Raw genomic sequence first — 18,174 nt, forward strand, 5'->3', positions numbered from 1 at the left:
TGACCTCTTGCTGTTAGCAGAGTCTCCAGAGGTACTTCACCACCACCTACAGCTGACAATATCTGTACTACAGATGCACGGGTGGTTGATCAATTGGAAGAAGTCCTCCCTAATCCTGTCTCAAAGGATGCTCCATCTGGGAGCTCTGTTGGATTCACAACAGAAGATTTTTCTGACCACAGACAAAATCTCCACTTTGCAGACGCAAGTGCGCAGATGCCTCCACAGTCACTAAGTGTCCATACACTCAGCCATGCAGTTACTGGGTTCCATGGTGTCGACATTCGACATGGTGGAATATGCCCAGTTTCATTCCCACCTTCTGCCGAAATTGGTCCTCTCCAGGTGGGACGGATTACTCCATCTGATAAGGACACAAATTATGGTATTCTCTCCGGAAGTGCGTCTATCTCTGACTTGGTGGCTGCAGTCGGTCCACCTCACCAAGGGGCGCTCTTTTTGGATTCCGGACTGGGTCCTTCTGACAATGGACTCCAGTCTCCTGGGTTGGAGGGCAGTGACGGGTCCACACTCTTTTCAGGGATGGTGGACAGCAGAGGAGTCTGCTCTACCAATCAACATATTGGAACTTCAGGCAATCTTCAGGCCCCTACAACAAGCCAGACTCCTACTTCATGGAAAACCCTTGCAAGTTCAGTCAGACAACGCCACGACCATGGCTTACATAAACCATCAAGGAGGGACTCGAAGTCCAGCAGCAATGTCAGAGGCGTCACGCATCCTGATATGGGCGGAGGGCCATCTACCAGCCATATCGGCAGTGTTCATTCCAGGAGTTTTTCAATTGGGAAGCGGACTTCCTCAGCCATCACGACGTGCATCCCGGGGAATGGTCTCTTCACCAGAGTTTCAGCTCCTAGTGGACAGGTGGGGCCTTCTGGACGTGGACCTCATGGCCTCTCAACAAAATCACAAACTGCCACTGTATGGGTCCAGGACAAGGGATGCCAAGGCTCTCTTAGTATATGCTCTGTCAGTCAAGTGGACCTTCCAGTTTGTGTACCTCTTCCCTCCAATTTCCCTTCTTCCTCGACTGCTTTGGAAGTTCAAACAGCAAGGAGGCACTGTCCTGCTGGTGGCTCCAGCGTGGCCCAGACGTTACTGGTACTCAGACCTTCAGAGTCTCTCCATCGACACTCCGCTGCTGTTGCATCAATGTCTGGACTTGTCTCAAGGTCCTTGCCTTTTCCCGGACCTGGCTCGTCAGTCTTTGATGGCATGGCTCTTGAGACATCCCTCCTAAGGTCCAAGGGTTTTTGTGGCTCTCTGGTTAACACCATGCTCAGAGCACGTGAACCTGCCTCTGCCAGGATTTACCACAGGGTGAGGCATACCTACTTTGAATGGTGTCGTCTCAGAGGTTATGACCCCCAAGTGTTTAGGGTATCCAGAGTTTTGGCTTTCCTACAGGCGGGTTTGGACCTTGGTCTCCGCCTTGCTTCACTGAAGGTGCATGTCTCTGCCCTTTCAGTGTGGTTCCAGCTAAGGATTGCTCCTCTTTCTGATATCCGCACTTTCCTTCAAGGGGTACTTCGCATTCAGCCTCCCTTTGTCCATCCTGTGGCTCCTTGGGATTTGGCTGTTGTCCTTAGGGCCCTCCATTTGAACCACTGGACTTAGTGGATCTCAAATGCCTTACTGCTAAGACAGTTTTTCTTCTGGCTATTGCTTCTGCCAGAAGAGTGTCTGATTTGGGGGCTCTCTCTTGTCGTCCCTCATTTCTGTTTTTTCACCAGGACAGGGCGGTGCTTCGAACTCGCCCTCGTTTCCTCCTAAGGTGGTCTCTAGTTTCCACATTAATAAGAAATTATTGTGCCTGCCTTTACTTCCCCAGACCTCTCGGCGTTTGAGGCCTCATTGGATGTGGTACGTGCCCTCAGGATTTATGTGGACCGTACTAGTTCCCTATGGAAGTCAGACTCCTTGTTTGTACTCTATGGATTCCACAAGAAGGGATGGCCAGCCAATAAACAAACTTTGGCTAGGTGGCTTCGCATGACGATTTCTGAGGCTTACATTCATGAGGGCCTTCCAGTGCCGCCCTCTGTTATTGCTCATTCTACTCGGTCTTTGGGTCCTTCGTGGGCAGCTCGCCATGGTGCCTCAGCTGTTCAGCTTTGTAAGGCGGCCACGTGGTCTTCTGTCTAGACCTTTCTGAGGTATTACGCATTTGATACCTTTTGCCTCTCAGGATGCATCCTTCGGGTGGCGGATTCTCTTATCTGCACAGGAGCGTCCCCACCCTTGAGGGTACTGCTTTGGAACATCCCCAAGGTCACCCTGTGGACCCCTATGGAGATTTGGTAAGAACTTACCTTTTGTTATCTCTCTTTCTACAAAGTCCATAGGGTCCACAGGGAACCCCCCCTGTCGCACCTGTGCTTCAGTTGGGCTTCACTCTGGTCACCAGTTTTACGTCTCCTTCTGTGTGAGAATGTGATTTTTGTGTGTTCCAGACTTTCTTCTCACTTTCATCCTCCTCCGTCCTTTGGCTTGCTACAAAACTGAGGTGCCTCTGGCCCGGGGGCAGGGTATAGGGGAGGGACCCAGTGCATCCTGGGAAGAAAAATTAACTGCATGGTGCCCGGATGACTCCCATCATCACCTATACCCCAAGGTCACACTGTGGATATGGACTTTGTAGAAAGAGAGGTAACAAAGGTAAGCTCTTACTATATCTCTCATTATTTAATACCTTAATGCAGGATGTAGCTTTCAATCAAAATTTTGGCTTTAATTAGCCCGAATTGCTTTGATTGATAACAACTAACACCTGACCGGTTGTTTGGGTTGCAGCAAATGAGGGCTCTTGGGAAGCACCAGAAGAAATTGGACCATCCACAAGGAGCATTCTGTTAAGAATGCCCTCCACTCCTTCATGCTGCCTCCTTATTTCAGTTACTTAACTTTGTATCTCCATTAACTCACTGAAATAAGCCCTTTATGGAGGGGCAAACAAAACACTCCACTGTTCATTACTTAAAGTGAAAATCTTTTCTATGCCTTATTTGTGTGCTGAAATCCATCAAATACTCTTAACTGTTTTATATTTAGAAAACGTGTTTAAAAATTGTATGTATGTGTGTGTATATAGATATATATATGTATATGTGTGTATGTGTATATATATATATATATATATATATATATGTGTGTATGCATATATATATATATATATATATATATATATATATATATATATTATAATATATTTATTTTTATTTATTGTTTAGATACGTGCTTTGGTGACTTGTGGTTACCACCAGACCTTCCTACCCATTTTTTACTTTGTAATCGGCCATTCTCTTCTTCCTTTGGGGCATGAATGGCTTTTTATGTGTATGATGTGTTATAGCAGATGGGTTATTTTCTGGTTACCCTACTAACAATGAGTGTGTTCAGTGAATGTAATCACCACCTTGCAAACACTCTCTCCTTCCAAAAATAGCCCCTCAGCTCCTAGTAGAGGAGCCTCCTGTCTCACGAATATCCTCCTTGTCCTTTGCTGCTGGTCTCACGTGGTCTAGAAAGTGGTTGGTTGGTCTGCCCATAACAATGAACACTAGGGTCGATTTCGATCAATTATAATCACTGTTTTTGGGGGCTAAATCACACATTTACTAACAGACAATTTTTGATTTGGTTTTTAAGTGTTAGTAAATGTGTGCTTTAACCCCAGAAACACAACAACTATATTGATCGATTTTAAATTGATAAATCAATTAAAATGAAATCGAACTTTAGTAAACATACCCCCAGGACCCAATGTGACATGCCAATAAAAAGATGCAAGCAGCTGTAATAGGGAAGATGTCCGATTCCTAGTTAAAGCTATACAATACAAAATGGAAACAAAGCAGCAGGAAGGGCGGTATCCAATCAGCACTGAACATTATTCAGGCGCCAATGTATCGCCCCTGAAAATATATTGGGGATAATTGGATCCCCCCAAGTGCTAATTAGGATGAGTTAGGATTTTAGGGACCGTGTAATACAGGGGACCACAGGTTGATCTGCTCATGTCACCAGGAAAATGGTGCGACAGCCATTTTCCCAGTGATTTCCTTCTGCGCATTCGGGATAATGGCCGCAGTGGGAATTTTCCAGCATTTTCTGCAGCGCTACTCCTTGGGACATCGGAGAGGTAAGTATAAAAATCAAAGTTTGTGTGCAGTGTGGGGTCCCCCTGGACACCACACACCATGCACCCATTATAAATACGCCCCTGGTTTCCAGATGTGCTCTTCAAGCTCTTTTGAATAAACCCAAAGAAACGGGCAGCTTTGAGGACCGTAGATGCAGTGGTTGGCCAAGGTAACTTAGTGTATCAGATGAAAGACACATCTGTTTACCTCCCTTCGAAATCGAAAGATGTCCAGTAGTGCCATCAGCTCAGAACTGGCAGAAACCAGTGGGAACCAGGTACACCCATCTACTGTTTGGAGAAGTCTGGCCAGATGTGGTCTTCATGGAAGAATTGCCAAAAAGCCATACTTTCGACGTAGAAACAAGTCCAAGCAAAACTATGCATGAAAACATAGGAATTGGGGTGCAGAAAAATGGCAGGAGGTGTTTTTGACTGATGAGTCAACATTTTAATATTTGGCTATAACAGGAGGCAGTTTGTTCGCCGAAGAGCTGGAGAGTGGTACAATAATAAGTGTCTGCAGGAAAGAGTGAAGCATGGTGGAGGTTCCTTGCAAATTTGGGGCTGTATTTCAGTAAATGGATTTTGGGATTAATGGTATCCTAAATGCTGAGAAATACAGGCAGGTACTTATCCATCATGCAATACCATGAGGGAGGTGTCTGATTGGCTCCAAATTTGTTCTGCAGCAGGAAAAAAACACCCAAAAAATACAGCCAATGTCATTAAGAACTATCTTTAGCATAAAGAAGAACATGGAGTTTTGTAAGTGATGAAAGGGCCCCCACAGCGCCCTAATCTCAATGTCATCAAGTCTGTCTGTGATTACATGAAGATTTGAGCAAGCCTGCATCCACAGAAGATCTGTGTTTAGTTCTCAAAGATGTTTGGAACAACCTCCCTGCTGAGTTTCTTCAAAAACTGTGTGCAAGTGTACCTAGAAGAATTGAGGCTGTTTTGAAGGCAAAGGGTGGTCACACCAAACATTGATTTGATTTAGATTTCTCTTCTGTTCATTCACTTTGCATTTTGTTAATTGATAAAAAAAAGTAAACTATTAACACTTCCATTTTTGAAAGCACTCTTACTTTGCAACATTTTTCCACAGCTGCCTAAAACTTTTGGATTACAAATCTGAAAGTGAATATATCATCGTAATTAAGTACAGAAAAAAATTCAGCTATGCATTACTCTATTAAAAATCTATGATTCTTCAGCCAGAAAATTGTCAATTTAACTATGGTGTTTTTTACGAGTGTAGTATGCATTTAGAAGACTTATTATTTGCAATAAAAGCAAGCATGTGCAAAATGCATTAAAACATACTTAATGTAAAAGCACTTTCAAACATACAGTACATTACTGGAGATTAAATTGCTGCATTTTGTATATCATTTTACTGTCTATTGGCTGGTACCTGTTTAAATGTACATACAGCTTGTTCTTTATTGACCTTGTACAAACCTGGTCAAAAAATGTGGTTGTTGGAGAAATAATTATGATTCTTATTTTCTGTCCTTTCTGCAAATTAGGGTCTGTAGGTTGCAATTGGTTCAGGTCAGTAAGCAGTGTGGCAAGAAACTAGAAGTGTAAAATTTCACAGATTTGATCCGATCGAAGTGAACCAATGTTTCAGATTTATTTGGAAATTGGCATCACATCCAACCCGCTAGAATGAACCAATGACTTGTCACACATTCTCCATAGATTTCTGTTATGCAGCTCAGATTTTGGTCAATCAGGGTTCAGTTTGGGGGCAGTCATTATGAAGTTGTTAGCAAGAGTGGACAAAATTGATCAAATCATCATTTGAAGCCTATGTACTCTACATTGACAGGAACTATGCTATTTTGATGGTCTGAACAGAAGTTTAGTTCAAGGAATAAACTCTGAACTGGTTGTGATGTATGGATTAATTTTTTTCCCTCAATTTGTTTTAGATGTGTTAAGAAAGACTCCCTTTATTGAATTCAGTTACACCCTGCAAGTGCTAGGCTCTCTCTCTTCCTTGGATGTCACTGCATACAACCATGTGTGTAACCTGGGATTGGTATGAGATGCAGGCATCCCGACTGGGTTAGAATACCGACCCTTTGTCGGTCAGTATCCTAACCCTCTCCCTACCCCTAACCCTCCCTTCCCGGTGTCTAAATCTAACCTCCCCTTCCCCACACCATAAACCTAATCCTCCCCCTCCCCCCCCCCTAGTGCCTAAACCCCCTCTAGTATCAACGCTAACCCTCCCTCCAACCCTGCTACTTACCGTCAGGATTTCACCGGCGCCTTTATTCTGACAGGTGTCGGGATTCCAGCGCTAGCATTCTGACCACCGGAATCCCCTCCATCGGCACTTTAACTGCAGCCAGTGTAACCCTGCCCTATATGAAATTGCAATCTTGCATCCAAATTTGGTATAGTAGTATGCTTTTACTGCCACATTACCGTTGTTTGCCAAAGGAACCATAAAGAAGGTAAAAACTAATCGATTTAATACTGTCAGCATTTTTTAGGGCAATATTATATTTTTCATCTTTGTTAAATGGCCATATACAAGGGGGTCCTTGTCAGGGTTCAGTCTGGGATTGGCTGTTACTCACTGTGATACCGACTTCCCCTGACTAGCAGTACGGTCAGATGCCTGATGCAGCAACGGGTGACACGCTGAGTATTCTGCCTAGGACCCAGGTGTCTTTCACACAATCCTCCTCATAGGAGTTCCTGCGACGGCAGTCATGGGCACAGCCGTGTTGTTTGTATCACCTGAACAGACTCTCATCCAATGGTAGCCTTGGCAGCTCAGCTGACTCTCTCCTCCAATGCACATCTACCTAAAGGTATATAGCCAGACTCCAGGAACAGGAAGTTGCCTGAACAACTTCACTACTTCCAGTGACAGTTTGCAGTGACATCGTTCTATGCTCCACGCTGTATCTATGAGTGATTGTTCCCAGCAATATTTACTAGTGTTTACTCCCGTGTCTTCTAACTATTTTCTCTAGTATTATACTCCGATGATACCCTGCGTCTGGATACTTCAGCTGCACCTCAGTACACAGCCCGTGTGCCAGTCCCCAGTTTTTTACTCCAGTACTTACTCTGCGTCTGGATACATCAGCTACACCTCAGTGCACAGTCTGTGTACCAGTCTCCAGTACTCCCTGCATCTGTATTCTCCAGAGCATACTCCAGTCTTCCTGCTAGTTCCGGATACCTGACCAAGGGGCCGCGACCTGCTTACTGGGTGCAGCAGAAGCCCAAATCCCAATTGGAGAGGTCACTGGCAAAAACCTCCCTGTAAGTTAGACTCCGCGCCTTTGGTCAAGTCTCGCCAACATTCGGATCTAGATAAGGAAGTCTTGCATACCACCCCCTCGATTACTGCTCTCCACATCCTAGTACCCTGACTTCCTGCCCTTTGGCAGAAGAGCCCCTGAGTCCAATCCTGATAGTCTGTCCTGATGCGGCCTTGGATCGGCCGCTACTCACCTTTGCGCCAGCGTCCTTGGGCTTAGGTGTTCAGTCGCTGGTAGTGGAGGTGAGTGATGGCCGAGTATTCTCCCTGGGGTCTGCTAGGGCTTCCGTGTGTGCGTCCTGATTCCCGTGGTAGCGGGCATGGGTGCAGCCATGTTGGTCCATATCATCTGACTAGTCTCCCTCAATGGTAGCCCTGCGGTCACTCAGCTGATCCTCTGATCCAATGACCAGCTACCTAGGGGTATATAGTTTCATCCAGAAACAGAAAGATGCTGTTCAACTTCGCTCTCCCAGTGACTGTGATTCCAGTGTTTGTTCCAGGCTCGAGGTTGCTTTTCTCAGTGTATCACACAGCTAGTCTGCAATGATTATTATTCTGTGACTGGATCTACTATCAAGTTTACTACCTGTGTTATTTGCAGCAGCTCTCTATACTGAAATCCCTGGGTTACAGTACATGCTTTAGCTGCTAGGCTGTTTACCACAGTGTCAAGTTTCTTGCTGATTGCTGTTCAGCACTCTACAATGACTCCCTGTGTTTCATGTCACAGCTGTTTAGCTGATTACCTATGTTCCAAGTCTCATTTCTCCTGCTGAATTCCCTGCAGTTGTTACACTGGAAATGTACACGGAGGATAATAAGTTCACTCATCTGTGTTCCCTGCACAGCTATTTGCATCCTGAACCTGTTCCCAGTGTTACAATTTCACCCATTATTGCAGTGTCATTCTCTAGTCTCCTCGTCTCTCCCAGGCACCTAGCTAGAGGGCTGTGACCTGCCCACTCAGTGCGGCAAAACCCACTCCCCAATTGGAGGGGTCCCTGGTGAAGACCACCGAGTGGGTTAGACTCTGCGCCTCTGGCTAGATCTGTCACAGCTCACCACCGAGACCCCAGAATCAGACCCCGGCACTTACCTCTCAGAGCGCTGCGGCGCGGTGGCCTGCTACCCCGCCGTCCTGTACCTGCAGGTGATCGCTCTCCATGTCTCTTGACGGCGCCTGCATCTTCTCCTCAGTCACTGGCCCGGCATCTCACACGTGGATCCACCGCGGGTCTCCGGTGCATGGGCGCGGCCATTTTGGATTGCCCATGTGACGCGGTTTTCCTCCATGGTCTTGCTCCTCCTTCTCCTTCAGCCAGTAAGCATCCAGCACTCTCTATGAAAGGCAACCTCATTCCTCTCACTAGTTGCCAGTGCAACAAGTCCCCTATTTTAACTAGTGAGCCTCACCACTGCGCTCCATAGGTGTTGTAGCCGCTCTAAGTAGCTTCCACTGCTACCACCATCTCCATACGGCTACCCAGCCGCTCCAAATAGCTTCCACGCTACCACCGTCTCCATACGGCTACCCAGCCGCTCCAAGTAGCGCCCAAGCTACCACCGTCACTCTACGGCTCCTTAGCCGCAACCAGCAGCCCTTGCTGCCATCCTTACCTTACGGCTCCTTAGCCGCACCTAGCAGGCCGTGCTTCCACCATCCATTGCACGGCTTTCCAGCCGCATCAAGCAACTCCCGTGCTATATCAATCCTCTACCAGTCTTCTGCATCCTCTCATGCGGAGGAACTTCATCAAACCTAGTCTCCTCCATTGAGCATCTGGGCTGAGTAATACAGGTCCAAGGCCCAGCCCGGGAACACAGTCCCAGAATCCCACGCCTCTGACCAGGTCTAGCCAACACTTGGGTTTGACCTTTATTGAGGGAACTAGGTCTGTCACTTCCCTAGCTGTCTTCTAGCCATCCGAACCCCCCTGTTCTCTACCCTCCACGGAGGAACTTCTTGCATCGTATCGTGACACAGTCCCCATGTTCCATTTTCATAAGATTTAGATCACAGGCTAGAACAACAACGTACAATAAAATGTTAATTTATCCCTATTATTAGCTCAGGTTGGCTTGTCCAGCAGGTGTGAAGACATCACAAGTCAGTGCATTCACATGGGTTGGGTATGAAATCCTGATGCTGCTAGTCTGACGGTGCAGAATCCTGACAGGTGAAGGTAAGTAACCTAACCCTTCCGTCTCCCTCCCCTAAGCTCCAGTAGTGGTACCTAACTTCCCCTTCCCACACCCTAAACCTAAGTCTCCCGGGGAGGTTTTGGGTCTAGTCTCCTTGTATAGCTCTTCCCAGAGGCCAGGCTCAAAATCCTACTAAGCCTTGTGTTTTGAGTAGTTGATTCAGGGCTAATTGCAAGTATATTGTATATGCATTATATGTGACTTTTGCTAGCTTTGCTGTGTTGTTACTGCTTTTACTGCCTTTATGTTCTCTAATAACAGGTATAACTATCACTACTATTTCTCCTCAACCCTTTGCTACAGGTCTGTGGGGAATATTTTTTTTGTGTGTGTCAAATTGTACATTTATTGTTGCTTGTGAAGGCAGTCATATTTGCACTTATTTGTTATGTCTAGGAATAAGGGTAAACTGGAAGCAGAGGCCCCCGGTGCTGGTTTCATGTAAAAGCTGATTGGCGAGCTTGTCCCTCAGGACTTTACACAGGATGGTTTGTGTTACATTTGTTATAAAGAACCACCTCACCAGACCAGTCTACCAACCCCCTGTATAGGAGCCAGCTTGGGTGTCGTCCTTGTCTCAGGTTATGACGCAACTAGTGGACCGTTCGGCTGCCTCCCATAATTGGATACCCACAGCAGTTCCAGCTTGCTTTGTTTGCCCCCCTTTACATCCTTCCTGGAGTTTGACCCACTCAAGTCAGAGTACAGCTCAGACAGCTGCTGCATTTCAAAATATGTTGCAGACGAACAGACCAGTAGCTATTAAAGCGCCAAAGCGAACGATATAATTTTGCTAGTCTGTTCAGCATGTAGATTCTGACGCATCAACGGAGGAGTCAGATGATGCGCCGGGTTCTTCTCCAGGATCTATCTCAGGAGAGGAGGACCATCCTTCTACAGTGGATGTCCCTTCTTTGGTGAGGGCAGTCAAATCAATCCTAAATATAGAGGATGATGAGCCAGCTCATAGACCTAAGGCTACAGGGTTTAAACACCAGAGGGTGGTAAAAGCTGAGTTTCCGAAGTCTGAGCAGCTCACTGAACTAATGGGAGAAGCATGGAGTACTCCCGATAAACAGTTCCGTGTTACAAAAAGATTAGCATCTTTGTATCCTTTCCCACCTACTGAAGTGGGAAGTCCCTCCTACTGTGGATGCTCATGCTCATTTATGCTATGTTTCTTATACTGTCTTATGTCTTCCCTAAAATATCTTACAGATAGAAAACTTGAAACATGTCTTAAATCAGTGTTTTCATTCTGGCGCTGTTACTCGGCCAGCTAGGGCTGCGGCCTGTGTATCCAAGGCTGGTGAAGAATGGATGGGGCATTAGAAGACACTCTACCAAATGCTTCCAGAGAACAGCTGACCTATATATCCTACATACGGGAAGCAGCCTCCTATATGGAAGAAGCTGCAATAGATGCTGGACTCCTGGCTTCTAAAGCATCAGCACCTTCGATTGTTGCTCGTATAACCCTTTGGTTAAGGTCCTGGAAAACAGATATGGGATACAAGAAGGCTCTGGAATCCCTGCCTTTTTATGGAAACCTACTTTTTGGAGCAAAATTGGTTAAAACTTAAAACAGTGGCTACTCTGGCGGCCTCAAAATCTGCAGGTCTGCCATCAACGGCTACATCAAAGTCTAGGCAGTCCTCTTTTTGGTCATTTTGCCCTCAGGGAAGAGCAAAAGGACAGCCTTTCTCCAGACCATCTAGTTCTCGCAGGACCACCAAGCAGCAAACTAAGAGGTCCTGGCCGGTCAGACGTGCAGCTGCCAAGTCTGGCGAGAAGCCCTCCACCTGATGGGACGGGCCTCCTCCTGGGGGATCCCAGGGTGGGAGGCCGACTTCTTCATTTTGCGGACTACTGGCATCAACCAACAACAGACGCATGGGTCCGAGAAGTGGCCTCTCAGGGGTATGCCATCACCTTCCGGAGGTCGTCCTCCCCAGAAGTTTTTTTGTACAACTCCCCCATCACACTCTATCAAGGCGTTGGCCCTCCAGGAAGCTATTTACTCCCTGTTGTGGGCAGGGGTGATAATCCCAGTTTCTGTGGTTAAACAAGGAAGGGGTTATTATTCCAATCTGTTTTTGATTCAGAAACCAAATGGGTCTCATCACCCTTTTCTAAATCAGAAAACACTCAACAAGTTTATCAGTGTACCCAAGTTCTGTATGGAGATTCTTCTTTTAATTATTTTGACATTCAGGATGCGTGTCGGTATGTGTCTATTACACCGTCCCACCAACATTTTCTACGGTTTGCTGTCCTGCAACAACATTACCAATTTCAAGCACTGCCCTTTGTCTATCAACGACCCCTCGGGTCTTCATCAAAATAATGGAGGTTATGACGGCCTACCTCAGGTGTCAAGGAGTCAGAATACTGCCATACTTGGATGACCTCCTGATATTGGCACAGTCTCCAGCTGTTTTACAACACCATCTCCAACTGACCATTGCCTGCCTACAAACACATGGCTGGATCATCAATTGGAAGAAATCCTCCCTTTCTCCATTACAGCAGATGGTTCATTTGCGGGCACTTCTGGATTATCTGGCACAAAGGGTGTTTCTGCCAGGGGACAAGATTTTGGGCCTGTTATTGCGAGTGCGCAAGTTGCTCCGCAAGCGAAGGGTATCCATTCTATCAGCGATGCAGGTCCTGAGGTCAATGGTATCCACCTTCGACATTGTAGAATATGCTCAGTTCCACTCCAGGACTTTGCAACAATTGAACAAGTAGTATAAATCCAATGCGCTTCCAAAGGAACAATATGGAAATCTACCAATTCAAGACAGACTGCCGCAGATCTATTAAACCTCCTGTGGGGGTTAAGAGATTCACAATACACTAAGTATGATCTGCGCTGGGTGTCTATGGAAAGGATGGTGTAAACCTCAATTAGAACGTATTAAAAAAATCCATAAAAATTATAAACACAAATATTTTTAATAAGTGATATTTAATCGTCTGCACAATTGTACTAAAAATAACAATATAATATATAATAATATATAATATATATCTGTTAAAAGAGTAAAAAAGGAGAAAGCAGTGGCATAGAATCACTAAAATAGTCTAAATGAAAAACATTGAGACAAGGTATGAACTTGCCATAGAAATGGATACAAAAAAAGCTATATATAACAGTATTGTTGCAATGGGTAACGCTTGTTCCGGATAGAAGGCCTTCTATTGTAGAAAGAAAATATATACACTGTGGATATGAATCAGTGATATTGCAATCTGTAGCGGTCAAATTCCAAATGAGAATCAACTATTGTATAATTGGTGTGATCCCATATATATATATATATATATATATATATATATATATATATATATATATATAAGGGGTCTCTGTAGTGGCTCACGGTCAGCACAATGGAAACAATAAGTAGCATGGTAAATCCTGAAAACATGCAGTATGTTCACATAAAATGGGCTGCATGAGAGGAACTTGTTGGACTGTTGTAAACAAGGATAATCCAGTTAAGCAGTAGTGAGAAATGTATATGTCCAGATCGAATAAATCAGCATACTCTGCAACAATTGATTCTCTCCCGGGGGAATGGGCAGTATTACTAATCCGGTCCCAGGAGATCCTTCTCACTCTGGAGGTTCGGCGCTCTCTCTCATGGTGGCTACAAAAGGCTCATCTGACCAAGGGTCGCCCATTCTGGATTCCAAATTGGGTGCTCCTCACCACAGATACCAGTCTTTGTGGATGGGGGGCGGTGACAGGTCATCATACCTTTCCGGGAAGATGCACAAATCAGGAAAGTCACCTGCCCATAAACATCCTGCAGCTTTGTGCAGTATACAAAGCGCTCATCCTGGCACAGGACCTACTCCAAGGCAGGCCGATCCAGGTCCAGTCCAACTACACGTCCACAGTAGCCTTTCTCAATCTTCAGGGAGGCATGCGAAGTCAGGCAGCCATGAGGGAAGTGGCAAACATTCTGATCTGGATAAAAAGTCATCTTTCGGCTATCTCAGCAATATTCATCCCGGGAGTCCTCAACTGGGAAGCGGACTTCCTAAGTTGCCAGTACATACACGCCAGAGTGGGCTCTCCACACGGGGGTTTTTCAACTCCTGGTGAACAAATGGGGCCTATCAAACGTAGACCTCATGGCCTCACGTTACAACCACAAGGTCCCCACTTATGGGTCCAGGACCCCTCAGCCGCCTTTGTGGATGCACTGGCAGTGAGGTGGGACTTCATGCTGGTCTACCTCAATTGCTCCAATTTCCTTCCTCGCAAGGGTTCTCAGGAAATTCAAGCAGGAAGGTGGCACAGCAGTAACTGTAGCTCCTGCTTTGCCCAGGCGCCATGGGTTCACCGACATACGGGATCTACCATAGACACTCAGTTTCCCCTTCCTCTATGGCAGGATCTGTTAGCACAGAGTCCCTCCCTGCATCCGGACTTATCTCATCTGTCTTTGACAGCGTGGCTCGAGTCTTTCATCTTAAGAGCCAAAGGTTTCTCCAGCTCTGTGTTTCAGAAGATGCTTAGGGCGCGAAAGCCTTCCTCTGCCCGCATCAATTACAGAGTTTGGCACTCCTTTTGGTCAATGGTATTCCTACAGACTGTAAGACCCTAAGGTTTTTAGGATTTCCCGGGTACTTGCTTTTCTCCTGCTGGGTTAGACCTCGGTCTCCGCCTGGCCACCCTGAGAGTGTAGGTTTCTGCACTGTCAGTTTAGTTTCAGCAAAGGTTCGTTTCTCTGCCGGATGTTAGAATTTTTTTTCAGGGGGTTCTCAGAGTTAAGCAGCCCTTTGTCCCATCAGTGGCACCGTGGGATTTGTCTATGGTTCTCAAGGGGCTACAGGCTCCCCCATTTGAGGGCTGGAGTTAAAGTAAAAAAAAAAAGCAATAAAGTTTCTGCACAGACACTGTATAACCATGTAGGAGGTTGTGCAGCTATTAACTCATAGATCCCAGGCAATCACAGCACTTTGTAGCCAGCACATATTTAAGAAGTCGATGGTGACCCCGTGCTGTTCGAGGAACTTGCTGGAGGCACATCGCTGTGATCACCTGGGAAGAAGTTTTTTTAGTCTAAAAACATATGAGTTTGCATGTTCTCGGACTCTATTACATTGGCCAAGGTTAAAAAGTGTGAGCGTTTACTGCTATACTCTCACCCTATTACATTTGGCCCTAAGTCTTTGTTCCCTATAACAGCAGGTGTATATAAAAGACTTTGAGGTAAATGTATCAAACCTTGGAGAGAGATGAAGTTGAAAGAAACAAGTACCAACCAATCCGCTCCTAACTCATTTTTCAAATACAACCTGTAAAGTGACCGTTAGGAGCTGATTGGTTGGTACTTTATCGCTCCACTTTATATCTGCCCACGGCTTAGTACATCTCCCCCTTCAAGAGATCAAGAACACTGAACCATGATTTATGTATTTATTTTTTGGTATATAAATATAAAGGAGATAAAGAATATAAAGTTACTTTTAACTGCTGGAATTCTATTGATCTCTTGCTTATCATATAAATGGTCTCCTTTACACAATATGGTGGTAATGCCTATCATGCATCTATGCTCTTATTCTCATCTTTCGATGTGGCTATGTCAGTGACTTACTGTTAATATATTAGGATTGCTTAAAACTCGTCTGTGCAATGTTTTAGATCAATATAATGCATATTATTTGATTAGGAAAAGAATGAAGATGTGGCAGACTGAAGAAGCTTGCCTGAGATACTTATCCGATGAAATATTTAGAAGCACTTAAAGCTTCTCAGCAAATATGTTTATCTAGCCCCACAGGAGAGCAATGAAACTGGGTGTATGTAGAGAGCTTGTTTCTTTTCCCCCAAGTAAAGCCTTCAGCCGCAGGCTTCAGTTCAATCTACATCTTAGTTCTTTTTTTTTTTTTTTTACTAGTAACACTGCACCTGATTCAGAGTTCAAAGCAAATAAAAAGGAGCAAACAAGGTGCAGTTTGCACTATTGGGATAAACCATTTTGCAATTCAAGGGTGCAAATGCATGCTGGGAAAATGCTGTCTGCTTTTCAAAGGAGCGAACAAATACTGGGCACCTTTGTTTCTACACTGACATAAAGAATTAAGTTCGTACACATCTCTTCCCAAATATAAATCTCTGTGCATCCACATCTGCAGTATGACATGGTTTTACCAAGGTGCAAAGTACTTTCTTTTTGTTCCTAATTCTGAAATGGCCCTAAGTGTAGGTAGCAGTCACTAGAACAGCCAACTAGTGACATATCTTAGAGCATTGAACATAATAATTAACAATTTTTGTCTGTACAAACAAAATGCTATATACCTTTAACCCAACCTTATCATGTCAAAGAATAATATGTTGGATTAGTAGCTGTCCTTGTGTCTGGTTTTCTGTAAATTATTGTGAGAAATATTGCAAGGAGAAAACTGCCATGATCATTACAATCAAAGAAAAGTGGTTCCCACATGGTAGATTGTTTTCTTGACATTTGATCTATGTCATATTGCAAGTGAGGAGTGGTGGGTATAATTGTTTAATTTAGAACTTATTATTAGCATAGTTGTCCTTTTAAGTATAACCCGTTTTAGATAGAGCCTAATTCAGAGTTGTCCACTATTGCTGCAGCAGCTGCGATTCTAGTAGCTGTGGATGTGCAAAAATATGGAAATGCAACAGCAGCAGGTACTTGTACTGACACCCCCACCTGAGCCATCACAGGTATCTGCAACTGTGTATACATAACGTAATATCGGAAGCAGATCAGGCAAACATCGACTCCTCGAGTGAGTCTATGGTCACTCAGAATGGCCACCGTAACTGAGACGCCGTAGCCCTGTGTCCTGTGTACGGGGTTGCAGATGCAGTATGTGACAAGCCCTTGAAATGGTTGAGACACGCCTGCGTTTTTAGATGCCACTTGCCGTTGCCTCCTCCAAACACTCCCTGCCTGTCACTCACACTGCGAATAATGTCCAGCACTTTTTTGTAATCTCTGATGCTTACCTCTACCAGCACCTGTTTATGTCAGCTGGTATTTCAGTGCATAAAAAAATGTTTTCCATCTTAATACAATAAATCAGTTATGATTTAGCTTCAGTTCATCGCCATGGCTATTACACTACATAAATGTTTAGTATTTTAATACCCTTTCATTGCTATTATTTCAGCCCAACCACCTATGTTTTGGATGATGATGAGCCCCGTTTCCTAGAAGAAGTGGATTACAGCGCTGAGAGCAATGATGAAGTGGATCCCGATGTACCAGACACCGCTGCATTCTTTGAACCCTCCGCTGTGGAGGATGAAGGATTCTCAGACTCTGAGCTCACACGAACTTGCTTGGAAACTGTACACAACCATAAGGAATGTTAACTAAGCTTGGGTTTTGCAGGGAAGCATTGAAAGGTAGATTTGGCATCAGATAGGAGTAGTTGAACCCAACACAAATAAATGTGTTAAGAAGACATTCTGATGGATTTCACATGGATTACCCTGCTCCCAGAGAGGGGTATATATTATAGTGGTGGCATAATGTATTCTTCTCCTACTGCATGGCTTTCTAGAAGAATACTTTCAACCTAATTCTCCAATCTTGAATATGTACAGGTGGTCGAAAAGTCACTGTCTGTGTTTTCAATTATACAATGTTCATAGTACTCCTTGCTATAAACATATTCTTCTGTGTGTAATTTTATCTGCTGATTATTGCACTTTTACATTTCAGAGGCTTGGAAACGGAGTTCACAAATTGTCGTGTGCAGTTCCTGCTTAGGCACTACGCTGCTGCTTGTCTTTATATTTGTTTCCACATTCTCCGACTTATATCTCGTATATAATTGTGATAGTCTACCTATTTGTAAACTGTTTTTCTTTTACAGAATGTTGTTTTTCCAAAAAACTTTTTTTTTGTTTTTTAAATTTCAGCAAGTTCTTTCAAACAAGTGGAGTTATTACAGGTACTGTACACAGTACATGTATTTTAAGAATACAAATAGTGTATGTAAGTTTAAATTGCTATATAGCTCAGTTTAAAGATTTACTTCATTTATTTGTTGTTATATGTGTTATCTAACAGTGTTAACAATGCTTTCCTGTCTCCTAACTATCCAATTGTCAACTTGCCATCTACTTTCACCCCCTTAAACCAAGTAGTATACAGTAAAGATGCCCAAACTTTGGGTGGTCTAGTCGCTTATCTCATCCATAGAGTGACTGCCTTTCTGCCACATTGTATACACTCTTGTGAGGGAGGGCAAATCTAAAAGCTGTGGTGCCCAAACACTGAATGGCCAGGTCATAGGGACAGCATTGTTGGATGATGACTGCTTATGTAATCAGATTGTGGTCATTGCCTGAACAGGTTAATTAACCAACTTCAGTCGCCATCTGAATAAAAATCCTGAGTGCCTATCTTATTGTGCCCAAACATGCACCAATATGTGGGGAGTTAAGGTGCATACACACGTAACGATTTTTTGAACGATTTGTCGTGATCATTAAATCGTTAAA

At 44.5% G+C, this 18,174-nt stretch overlaps 1 protein-coding gene across 5 annotated transcripts in view; it reads left to right on the forward strand.

The window, feature by feature from the left end:
* The window catches only part of AGTPBP1 (ATP/GTP binding carboxypeptidase 1), a 198,390-nt gene extending 181,036 nt beyond the window's left edge, over positions 1-17,354 (forward strand). For all 5 annotated transcript variants that reach the window (XM_088470094.1, XM_088470093.1, XM_088470092.1 and 2 more), the window contains one exon: positions 16,833-17,354. In XM_088470094.1, the coding sequence (XP_088326220.1) occupies positions 16,833-17,037 (205 nt within the window). In that variant the 3' untranslated portion in view covers positions 17,038-17,354. The remainder of the gene's footprint in view (positions 1-16,832) is intronic.
* The last annotated feature ends 820 nt before the right edge of the window (positions 17,355-18,174 follow it).

The sequence above is a fragment of the Taudactylus pleione genome, unplaced genomic scaffold, assembly GCF_031769625.1.
Source record: "Taudactylus pleione unplaced genomic scaffold, aTauple2 ptg000095l, whole genome shotgun sequence".
NCBI classification, from domain to species: domain Eukaryota; kingdom Metazoa; phylum Chordata; class Amphibia; order Anura; family Myobatrachidae; genus Taudactylus; species Taudactylus pleione.